Consider the following 12,939-nt stretch of genomic DNA (forward strand, 5'->3'; position numbering starts at 1 on the left):
AGACTGGCCACCCCTCATAGCCTGGTTCCTCTCTAGGTTTCTTCCTAGGTTCTGGCCTTTCTAGGGTGTTTTTCCTAGCCACCGTGCTTCTACACCTGCATTGCTTGCTGTTTGGGGTTTTAGGCTGGGTTTCTGTACATCACTTTGAGATATCAGCTGATGTAAGAAGGGCTTTATAAATACATTTGATTTCATCTAAGAGTCCATTGACCATTGAACCCGTGCATCAATCTAATTAACATCATAAAAAATCCCTATACAAATCCATCAGTTTACGCTAGAGATATGTTTTTTTTGTTGCATGGGCTGTGTCTCAATCCCCCACATCCGCCTGTCGGCCCTCCGCATTTTCGGTGCAAAATGGCAGAGCTACAGCGATGTTTGTCAGACCAGGAGACAACCCGAAAATCAGTCTTCTCACGAAAACGTCTGTAGCGTCCGAACGGTTTGGCCTACTAACTCATATAAGATGAGACTCGATGGTGTTCTCCGTGTTGATCTACGACCCCTACAAGTATCACGGGACTCGTGTGAAGGTAACCCATAGAAATGAATGGAAGTATGGAGGTAGTTTTGTGGGGAAAAAAGTTGTTAAATGTGTCCAAAACCCAAACTATTTCCTGAGCTTTCTTATATCTCCTTGATATAGGACAGACATTTAAAAATATATATATATTGCTGTCTTTTTTGCTATTTATGAATGAGTTATTCAATGCGTTTCTATGGGCTATAGTAGTAATTTATTTATATATTTTTTATACATACAGGGGTCCTAAAATTCAAAATCAAATAGCATAGACATGACATCAGTCAAAACACCTCAAAACAAGACATGGTATCAAGAACTAGATAAAACTAGCTGAAACGAGCTACATGGCAGATTCTTGCCATTGTTGCTAGCTACAGTATCTAGCCATCCAGAATCACAACACCACACTAATTTCTGCCCCATTGAGGGTGAGCATCATTTTCGTGATGTTGTCAGCTAACCCATATATTTGGAGTTGTTCGAGGAATTACCTTATTTTGGCATGGAATATGAATTCATACAGTGACCTCTGTCTAGAATCTAGATAACACTTTCTGGGGAGGTAGAATGAAAGGACAGCACTAAGCACACACTTCATGGTCTGCCCATTTAATAATAGGTTTGCCTTAACATTACCAAGAGATTTTAGAACATCTAAAATGTGTGATGAAATTTAACACAAAGATAATGTATTGTAAATAGCTATCAATAACTGCATTATTATTGACAATATATTATCATTTCAGTTGTCTTTCAGTTTGTTTATTTTCAAAGTAAAATAAAAATGTGTGTCATTCAAATTACATGACATAAATCAGAAACATTTTATCGACAAGAGAAAACAAATAAAACACTTTTATTTTCAATGACACGTCATCGTATTATGTTCTATGCAATGGACCCTATAGCCATACAACAGTTGCAACCATATACATTCAAATGAAACACACAGATTAAACATGCCATTCATAAAAATATCTTTACAAAAATGTACATTTCTATGCAACAATATTTTTTAATTGCACATCTCTAAAATACCCTTTTCCACTCCCAACCCAACCCAAGTACAGTTTTCTTTTAAACACAGGGGGTCAATTGCAACAAGGTCACGATGTCATCTAATTTTCCGGGCTTTAAGATCACATCCAACTATGTGATGTTTCAATGGTTTTTGGTTAATCCTCTCCACTGGCACCAAATTACACTTGTTGCTTTTGATAGCAAGGTTTGCTTTGATTTGCAAGGTGCAGAGTAGCATAAACCGCAGACAAAATTATGGAGTTAGATTTGAGTTAAAGATGACCTTGTATGCAAAACATGACATACTACTAATTGCATTACCCGTCAATAAACAAACAAACAAACCCAAATAATTGGTCTATGGAGACTCTTTTCTCCACTCAATGGTGTCAGCTAAGGATTCAATCAAAGCCTGCAATTCAATAAATCCACACTGCAGAACCAGAGGCTAAAAACCCTTTCAATAGTATTAAAATGAGCATTTCTCTTGATCCACCTAGTAGGCCTACATAATTATCTAATGTATTACTTTATCAACTTAAAATATGCTTTGAGTGGTATAGTGACAATGTGTTTCAGCAGTGTGGATGTACTGCAGTGACGACCTGATTGAATTTCAAACTATGTTTTTGAGAGTAATGAATGGGATATATCATTGTGAAATCAAAACAGGTAGTGGTATGACCATTTTCTTAAAGACATTCCACAATACAAAAGTAGTGATAATATTAATAAACAGAAATCAAATTTGAGTGGATTGTACGAAAATCAACTATTGTGTAGAGGCAGTTTCTGAACCTTTTGAATTCTACTCCAAATACAAAGACCTCTTTCAGCAGAGAAATCTCAACATACAAAGTGTACAAGAATGTGTATCGATATAATCCTCTGCTCTTTCTATTTAGGTTATCTGAAACCTTGATTCTGTTTCACCTATTAGGTGACTCAATAACAATGAAAAATCATCAACATAAAAATTATAATTTCAGTAACAGAAAAATATTTCAACATCCAATCCCAATAATGAGTTAAAAGTAGTCTAATTAGTTCATTGGGAGCAATTCTATTAATTATTCAATTTGGCTGATTTTCTAAATTGGATGAGATAAGTGACAGTACAGCACTATAATTCTCCCTCTTTTCATTTTTGCTCGGATAGGTTTTTAAGCCTCTGCGCATGTGGTGCTGCGGTGGTGGTGCAGTGAGCTCAAATAAGGCAAAAGAACACACGTTTCTCTCCTTGTCTCCTCTCCCGAGTACAGGTCAGATCCATGTGGAGAGAGAGGGCACAGCTTCCTACAGAGTGATGCATGCTGGGTAGTACAAACTGTGCAGGGCCGGCTACAGCGAGACACTGTTCCCTGGTAGGAAGCCAAAGCAGACGTTGGCTGGCTATCACAGGAAGCCCGATTTCCCCTTTGAAATTTGGTAGGAGGTCAGAATAAAGAATGGATCATCCCCCCCAGGGCATGCATGTGATAAATGGTTAATCTGGAAAAAGGTTACGCAAATGCGATCGCTTATGCATGGGCAAGACTGATGCTCCTCTGTACCTTTCCAAATCCTTAAAAAAACAACCATTTGTGATCTCGATAGTGCATGTTTTATCATCATTTATTACTTTCGGGCCAAATGGGGAAAAAAACAGAGATCAAATCGACAGGACTAAAATGTAAACGCTTATGCAAAAATGGTCCTCTTTGACTGTGTTCAGCACTGAAAATAAAAGCCATACACAAACAAATATGAACATAACTCAAGGGAATGGCAGTTATCATCAGCAAATAACCCACTCTTCTACCATTTTAATGAGTATTTTCTTCTCTCTCTAGCATCAATATGATTGAATCAGTCTCTTGAAAACAATTGCAAATTGAATATCTAGGAGTGAATTAGGGCAGATGCAGTAAAATTATATATTTTTTCTGACAGCAGCAGGCCATATTCATATAGTTACTGCTGCACAGTGGGGCATCTGAATGTTGTTCAACGTCTCCGCTACACACAGAGAGAGATGGAAAAGAAGGAGACTACCATCTTGTTTTTACACCACACAATGGTTCCTTCCCCCAGAGATCCTTTGGTTTCTCTAGGAGGTGATGAGGATGTCTCTTGGTGCTGTAGAGAAGACGGAGAGATGTCCGCTCCCTCGTCCTGAAGATATAAACAAATGACAATGACAAAAATGCAGATGAGAAAACAGGAAATAGCCGCAGGCTTTCCTTTGTATTAATGTGACTATTTATAATACCGCAAATCGGACGATTACACGGTGCTTAATGCTCGCATAGTTAGAATTTGGGGAAGTTTGTTGATCCTTTTGGGAGTAGGGACTAGAACTTCCATAATCCTTCCAGACATTCTATCTAGAGCTCTTCACTTTGATGTTCAATCCAATCCTTGCTACCAGCAAATAAAATATAATGTATTTTTTAAATGCCCCGAATACAACACTTTACAGTAATCTGCTTACTTACGAGCCATATCCCAACAATGCAGAGTTAAAAAGTAAGAAAATTAGCAAATAAAAATAGTAAAATAACAACAACGAGGCTATATACAAGGCATACTGGTACCGAGTCAACGTGCAGGGGTACGAGGTAATTGAGGTAATACTGTATGTACTAGGCAATCAGGATAGATAGTAAACAGAGTAGCAGCAGTGAATGTGAAGAGTGTGAAAGTGTGTTTTTGTGTGTGTGACTATGTGTATGTTGGAGTGTCAGTGTGTGGGTAGAGTCCAGAGAGTGTACATGGGGCCAGTGCAAGAATGTCAGTGCAAAAACAAGGAGGTCAATGCAAACAGTCCAGGTAGCCATTTGATTAACTGTTCAGCAATTTTATGGCTTGGTGGTAGAAGCTGTTTAGGAGCCTTTTGGTTCCAGACTTGGTAACGGTACCACTTGCCGTGTGGTAGCAGGGAGAACAGTCTATGACTTGGGTGGCTGGAGTCTGACAAGTTTTATTGCCTTCTCCTCTGACAACGTCTCTGACACCGCCTGGTATAGAGGTCCTGGATGGTAGGAAGCTCGGCCCCAGTGATGTACTGGGCAGTACGTACTAGCCTTTGTAGAGCCTTGTGGTCGGAAGCAAAGCAGTTGCCATACCAAGCAGTGATGCAGCCAGTCAAGATGCTCTCAATAGTGCAGCTGTAGAAGGTTTTGAGAATCTCAGGGCCCATGCCAAATCTTTTCAGCCTCCACGAGGGGCAAGAGTCATTGTTGTGCCCTCTTCATGACTGTGTTGGTGTATTTGGACCATGATAGGTCCTTAGTGATGTGGATACCGAGGAAGTTGAAGATCTCAACCCGCTCCACTACAGCACTATTGATGTAAATGGGGGCGTGCTCGGCCCTCTGTTTCCTTTGTCTTATTCATGTTGAGGGAGAGGTTGTTGTCCTGGCACCACATTCCAGATCTCTGATCTCTGTTGCAGAGGGAGGTGTTTAATCCCAGGGTCATTAGCTTAGTGATGAGCTTGGAGGGCACTATGGTGTTGAACGCTGAGCTGTAGTTAGTCATTTAGACAGGTTACATTGGCATTCTTGGGCAAAGGAAGAGTATTACAGACTGGGTCAGGGAGAGGTTGAAAATGTCAGTGAAGACACTTGTCAGCACATGGTAATCTGTCTGGCCCTGAGGCCTTGTAATGTTAACCTGTTTAAAGGTCTTACTCATATCGGCTACGGGGAGCGTGATCAGTCGTCCGGAACAGATGGTGCTCTCATGCGTGGTTCAGTGTTGCTTGCCTAGAAGCGAGCATAGAAGGTATTTAGCTCATCTGGTAAGCTCCAGTCACTGGACAGCTCGTTGCTGGATTTCCCTTTGTGTTCCGTGATAGTTTGCAAGCCCTGCCACTTCTAACGAGCATCAGAGCCAGTGTAGTAGGATTCGGTCCTGTATTGACGCTTTGACTGTTTGATGGTTCATTGGAGGGCATAGCAGGGTTTCTTATAAGCGTCCAGATTAGTGTCCCGCTCCTTGAACGCGGGAGCTCCAGCCTTTAGCTCAGTGCAGATGTTGACTGTAATACATAGCTTCTGGTTGGGATATGTACGTACGGTCACTGTGGGGATGACGTCGTAGATGCACTTATTATTAAAGCCGGTGACTGATGTGGTAACCTCCTCAATGCCATCGGATGAATCCCAGAACAGTCTGTGCTAGTGAAATGGTGCTGTCGCTTAGCATCCACTTCAATGGACCACTACCTGTTTTTGCTTGTAATCAGGAAACAGGAGGATAGTGTTATGGTCAGATTTGCCAAATGGAGGGCGAGGGAGAGCTTTGCATGCGTCTCTGTGTGTGGAGTAAAGGTGGTCTTGAGTTGCACAGGTGACATGCTGATACACATTTTGTAAAACGGATTTCAGTTTTCCTGCATTAAAATCACCGGCCACAAGGAGCGCCTCCTCTGGTGAGCATTTTCTTGTTTGCTTATGGCCCTATGCAGCTTGTTGAGTGCGGTCTTAGTGCCAGCATCAGTTTTTGTTGGTAAATAGACAGCTATGAAAAATATAGATGAAAACGCACTTGGAAAATAGTGAGGCATTCTAACTCAGGCGAGCAGGACCTCGAGACTTCCTTGATATTAAAGATTGCGCACCAGCTGTGGTTCGCAAAGAAACTGAGCTTACCCGAAGCTGTCGTTCTGTCCTACCGATGTATAGAAAAAACAGCTTGATTTATATTTTCCATGTCCTTGTTCATCCAGGACTCGGTAAAACATATAATATTACAGTTCTTCAGCTCCCGTTGATAGGATAGTCTCAAACAGAGCTCGTCCAGTTTATTCTCCAGTGATTGCACAGGTATCCCACCTCTATAGCGCCGCCTCCTCCTAGTGTTGGGGATTTGGGCCTGGTCCGGGATGATCAATATGTCCTTTGCCTCCGATTCATTGAAGTATAAGTCCTCATCCAAATTGACGTAAGTGATAGCTGTTCTGATATGCAGAAGCTGTTTTTGGTCATAGGAAATTATGGCGGAAACATTATGCACAAAAAAAGATAAGATCAGCGCAAAAAAAAACACAAAATAGCATAATTGGTCAGGAGTCAGTAAAATGGCTGCTATTCCCTCCATTGCAATTGGTCTTATGTGTTTTAGAGAATGGTCTTATGTCTTAGCAGAACGGTTTGTGTTTGAAGTGTTTTAGGTATTTTTAAAGCATGCACTCTGAGGTTGCGCTGCATATGGATGGGGCCACCGATTGAATTTGAAAGTGGCAAACATCAAATGGAAATGGGAAATGGCAGTGTGACATACGGCTGTTTTATATGTGGATGAGCAAGGGAATTGTCTCTCCAGATGAATGGATAGGCAGGGAGAGGCAGAGAGGCAGAGAGTGAGAGAGATAAAGAGAAAGATAACTTGGCATTGTCCATTACAGCCATATGCTATGACTTTTAACACCATATGTGGCCAACATAGTACTTTACATATGATCTCCCATGTAACATTTCCTCCATCAACCTTAAACCTAAGAAAGACAACACATTCAACGATAATAAAACGTAATGAATACTGTAACAACCATGAATAGAACATTTTCTCTAGTCTACATCAAGGCTAGTGGTCTAATCTATCAGCCAGTCTCTAAGAGAACTTTGGAATAATGTAGCATAATTTGGACAGAAGTCATAAATACTACTAAATAGCCCTGCTAGGATAACTCTGCATGCTAGGCCTAGTGATGATGTGGCTTCCTTGGTCATTACCCTGAGCCTGAGAGGACGACAGGCGAGAAGAAACAATTTTCCTCGGGCCCTGCTATTCATTCAGTCTCTCCACTTCCACATTATTAAATGAGATGAATGTTGTTTGTGGCCAGTTCTGGCCCATTGCAACTCCATTACTACGCTCTCTGTCAGCGTCTGCATTAGCTGCCCTTCACTGGAGCTAACTGGCCCTACGTCTGTCACAGTGCTTTTACTTTAGGACATGATTGATGAGTCGATGCTTGGCGATGGTTAAGATTAAGGGCTAGATTCTATCAGATCCGCGCTAGCTGACCTCCGCATAGCGGTTGTTTTGGTGGTGTCGGAGGTGGAACTGCGTTAGAGCTGTCAAATCCACAAGCGGCTCCTGGCATTAAACCTAAAGCGGACATTGCCATTGGCTGCACGGAGTCGCATTTAGAGAAATCGATTTTTTCTCTAAATCTCAAGTTTGAACACTGGAATGTGAGATGTAATCTACACCTCGATTAGACTGATAGAAATCCTCGTAATTTCGTTGAATGTTTTTCAATTTGAGTGTCATTATGTCTAAGTAGCCTGCACTTTCTCATTCTGAACTTGTAATGCGCGTGGGACGGGTGTGGCTTTGTGACAATGACCGCAAACGCAGCCGCTCACCGATTTGACAGCTCTAATGCTGTTACACCTCTGACACCACCAAAATACCAGCTATGTGTGTGTCCGCTACCGCGGGTTAATGCTTGATCTGATTGATTCTAGGCCTAAAAAAAAACTTCAATAATTGTGACATTTGTGATTTACTAAGGTTCATGAAACTAAAGGAAAACGTTAGAGAACCTAAAATGGCTGACTAAACAAGCTTAGATTATCTAATTTTCAAAGGTTTATTGGTTCCAAATTCTTACCTGTTCTCAGTTGTCAATGTCAGAAACATGGTTCTCTATCTGAAAAGAAAAGGACGAAATGCATCAGTATTTAAAATCCAATTTGTGCAGTTCTAATTTAATCAGCTATAAAACAAACCCTGCTTAAATCAGAACTTAATTCAGGGTTTTTCAAGTTGTTGGAGAGCTCTGTCAACTTTAAACAAAAAATGTCCTGGGTCATTGTACATTTCCACTATATCTGATCAATATGACCTTGGATGAAGAAACAAATAAATATCCCACACACTCGCTGGGAAAAATAATCTCTTCTATTAGCGAGAAGACAAGGCTTAGCTCTTGGACGGCATGCACCCGCTCCATTTTATAATGGGTCATAAATATCGCATAATAGGGAAAGCATGGTGGCATTGAACCACAGATGAACCACACAGATAAGTCCTTCGATCTTCCTGCTTGAACTTGAAATAATGTGTACTCTATGAGGAGCAAGACTCTAGTGACACAACAGGGATGATATCATTATTTTGAAAAATGACATGCTCAAATAGCATTCTATTTGTGATAACTATGAGAAATATCAATAAGGTGAGTTGTTGACTGAAGTGATCAATAATTGTAGCTGTCATCTCAGCTGTTCCAAAGGTTGTCAAAAATACTTTAGCTTTTCCTTCAGTCTAGTTCTTTGAAGAGTATAAAATGGTGAGTTTAAAGAACACTTTCAGTTCCCTCAGTATCAACTCCATCTTCATTTTCATATTTGGACCGGTTAAGACAGGCCTCCAAGTCCCCCTGGTATGTCTGCAGCGCCCTGTTTTAATTACAACCCATGACAGTGTGTGGTGTGTGTGTGTGGGCACGCACGTGTGTTTATGTGTGTGTGTATGAACAGGGACCTGCCACCGCCTTCACTTGAGTTGGGCTGTCAGGGAGAAACTGTCTGTGGTGGCACACATAATTTACTCATGAGCAACCTCACACTGCTTTTCGGATCTTGAGCCATGAATAATTCGGCAGAATTAACTTTCTTAAGGGCAAGACTGGTGTGCTCAATTTAAATCTCCTATCCCAAACCACTGTCTCCCCTGACCCCCTTCCAGGCCCCCTTACATCACCCATTTCTCTTACCAGATGATGGCTGCCCTCTTCGTCGTAGTCATCCTCGCCCCCGTCGGTCATCTCTCCGGCCTCGACATCCAGTGCCCTGTTGCCCGCCTCCTCCCCGGAGTTCTCAGCTGTCTCCGACACAGACTCCTCATGGAGAGAGTCACAGTTGTCCTCGTACTTTCTTTGAGCCTCTGGAGAAAACGTGAAAAGAAGAGAAAGCGTGTAAGAAAGAGTGAGAGGACAAAGAAATGAGACCAAAGTAACAACTGGTGACAAAAAGTAACAAGATGCTGACTAGCTACTCTGAGGGGATAAGGAGAGACTTGCAATTGAGATTCATAACATCATACTAATCAGTCTTGGTGAAACTGTGTTTAACATCTGAACAAGCTTTAAATGTTCTCCTACTTCACCTCCCTTGCTGAGACTGTCCTCTCTCTCTCTCTTTGAAATGTTTTCTCTCTCTACATTTCTCTCTTTCCATCTCTATCTCTCTCCCCCCGTTGCCCTCTCTTTCTCTCTGACACCCTTACCCTCTGTCTTTGTCCCCCCCCTCCCCCCTCACCAGACTCGGCTCTCTGCTGTTTCTCGATCTTCTCCAGGCGACCCAGCAGAGAGTCGATCTTGATCTTGATCTGAGTTAGCTCTCGTTTAATGGTCTGGAGCTGGTCCGTCTTCACTGCTGAGACATAATCAAAAACAGACAATAAATCGATTTATTATACCATAGTGTGGGTTTATTTTACAAGATTATTTTAATTTTAAACACCACTCAACGATTCATTTTCATAAACTGCGTATCACAAAACTGATGTTATCATCAGGTTGTACCCCAGGACCCCCTATCATTCTATCTTTTCATCAAGCCAAATTACATTTTCTCCAGGGGTGAACATATCAATTTATCCGACCGTGTACAGTTCTCCTATTCCAAATATGAAACCACTGCTTTCAATTAGGAGATTAGTTCATGGCTTACATCCACTATGATGTCTGATTCCTGCTCATTACCTGCGTTAACGGCTGTAGCCAACATCTCTCCTTATAATTTCTGATTACTTTTTGGGAACATAATAAGACAACACAAAGGGGATGATGCCATTTTGACATTATGTAACAACAGACCTGGGTTCAAATATATGTGAATTTCATTATTTGTTATTTAAATAATACATTTTCTGTGTATTTGAGTATTTTAAAATAATGTGGCAGAATCAACTACTTCTATTGGAATTATTTGAAAGTATTTTCAAATAATTTCATTTAAATATAATATTTGAACGTTTTTTCCAAATACTTATTTCAAATACTATTTTCAAATACCTGGGTTAAATGCATGGGAGTGTATCTGAGTCAGTGTTTGAGTATTTTCAAATACATGCCAATACTTTCCAAGTATATTTCCAAATACATTCCAATACTCAACTTGTCTTTTCAAATCAAAAATATCCAGATACTTACTTCCAAATATATTTTTAAATAATTGAAATACCCTAAATAGTACTTGAACCCAGGTCTTTGTAACAAACAATGAACAGTAAATAAATTACTGCATTGCATGGTTCAAGTATGATAAACTAATAATAATAAGCTGATAAATATAGAATAAATTAATGATGTCTTATGTGAATAAGTAATGTATTTCAAACAGATATAGAAATATAGAAATAAACTGTTAAGCATCATGATGTTTGAACTTGTGGAGGTGTGGTCAAATGTTATTTGGCTGCATTCTTACACTATACATAACCAAAGAGGCTGAAGTAAAGATTGGTCACCCTAAAATGCCTGCATCCCAAATGACACACTATTTCCAATATATTTCATTTCTTTTGACCACAGCCTCAAGTCAAAAGCAGTGCACAAGGTAGTGAATAGGGTGCTATTTGGGATTCAACCACAGTATGGGATTTGACTTTGAAATGCAGATCACATCCACTTAAAAAAATAGGCCTACCAAAATACACCATATCTGACGGACGTCAGATTAATTCTGCGCAGGCCCATCTCTCTGATGTACAATACACATTAGGCTCTATACTTAAGTAGCTGGAAGTACTAGGAATTCCGGGATAAAAAAAAATGATATCCTGCTTCACTATCTTGATGGTTGAACATTTAAGGGGGTAGATCAGCTATAATATTGCAGATAGATTGTGGATTCCATCAATGTAATTTTCTGCATGCTTTCCAATGCCCCATACACACAGGATACACACACAGGATACACACACACACACACACACACACACACACACACACACACACACACACACACACACACACACACACACACACACACACACACACACACACACACACACACACACACACACACACACACACACACACACACACACACAGTCAATAGTTTGGACAAAAGACATTAACATTATGAAATAACACATATGGAATCATGTAGTAACCAAAAAAAGTGTAGTAAATATAAAGAAAAACCCTTGAATGAGTAGGAATCATCTAGTAACCAAAAAAAAGGAAAACAAATCAAAATATATTTTACATTTCAGATTCTTCAAAGTAGCGTGTGCAAAGCTGTCATCAAGGCAAAGGGTGGCTACTTTGAAGAATCTCAAATATATTTTGATTTGTTTAACACGTTTTTGGTTACTACATGATTCCATGTAGTATTCTGATTGATTTCTTCACTATTATTCTACAATGTAGAAAATAGTAAAAATAAAGAAAAACCCTGGAATGAGTAGGCGTGTCCAAATTTTTGACTGCTATTGTATATATATTTTTAATAATATATCTTCCTTTATTATTTTCCCCTAACCCTACCACCCCTCCCCTAATTGGTGTTAACTAAGGGACAACAACACTTAGGCTTCTACTTCCAGCTAATACATACTATATACATTTTACAGACACAGTATATTTTACAATAGTTATATTTTGTTTATTTTTAGTCCCATCCTTCAGCTACCCTCATCCCCTCCCATCTATCTCTGAAGACCATCCAGTTTTGATTTCTATTTTTCACATATTTTCCAACTGTGCTGTTTCACAAAAGTTCTGAACCTATATTCATTTTACGGGCACTGTATATTTAAGCAATAAGGCCTGAGGAGATGTGGTATATGGCCAATATACTACGGTTAAGGGCTGTTCTTAGGCACAATGCAAAGCGGAGTGCCTGGGCACAGCCCTTAGCCGTGGTATATTGGCCATATATCACAAACCCCCGAGATGCCTTATTGCTATTATAAACTGGTTACCAACGTAACATATAAAAATATGTTTTTGTCATACCCATGTGTCTTGTTTTGCACACTTTGTACAAAATAATCAAATGCAGTACTACAGGATATTTCTTAACGTAGCTCTTTATTAGCTAGCTATAAGTGGGATGTTCACGTATCGCCAACCAGGATCAAAACTGACCATCACCTAACCATTTGGGTGGTCTTAAGCAATCATAGCACAGTATGATATGGCGGTAAAATGCATCCAATTTTAATTCAGTATGTTTACACATATGAATATTACACCATGGTATGCGGTCTGACATACCACGGCAGTCAGCCAATCAGTATTCAGGGCTTGAACCACACAGTTTATAATTTACATTAGTTATCTTGTTGTTTTTAGTCCCACCCTTCAGCTCCACTCAACCCCTTCCACCTATCTCCGAACACCATCCAGTTTTGACTTCTATTAAGCATATATTTTTCAA

The 12,939-nt window shown here is 40.0% G+C and overlaps 1 protein-coding gene across 5 annotated transcripts in view; it reads right to left on the reverse strand.

The window, feature by feature from the left end:
• Positions 1–1,122: 1,122 nt before the first annotated feature.
• Positions 1,123–12,939, reverse strand: part of LOC139533026 (RNA-binding Raly-like protein) — a 150,943-nt gene continuing 139,126 nt past the window's right edge. For 3 of the 5 annotated variants that reach the window (XM_071331185.1, XM_071331184.1, XM_071331187.1), the window contains 4 exons: positions 9,808–9,924; positions 9,264–9,433; positions 8,157–8,195; positions 1,123–3,703 (listed from right to left, as the gene is read on the reverse strand). In XM_071331185.1, coding sequence (XP_071187286.1) covers positions 8,163–8,195; positions 9,264–9,433; positions 9,808–9,924 — 320 coding nt within the window. In that variant the 3' untranslated portion in view covers positions 1,123–3,703; positions 8,157–8,162. The remainder of the gene's footprint in view (positions 3,704–8,156; positions 8,196–9,263; positions 9,434–9,807; positions 9,925–12,939) is intronic. The other 2 variants (XM_071331186.1, XM_071331188.1) reach the window with 1 other exon arrangement.

Source organism: Salvelinus alpinus, chromosome 10 (assembly GCF_045679555.1).
Source record: "Salvelinus alpinus chromosome 10, SLU_Salpinus.1, whole genome shotgun sequence".
NCBI classification, from domain to species: domain Eukaryota; kingdom Metazoa; phylum Chordata; class Actinopteri; order Salmoniformes; family Salmonidae; genus Salvelinus; species Salvelinus alpinus.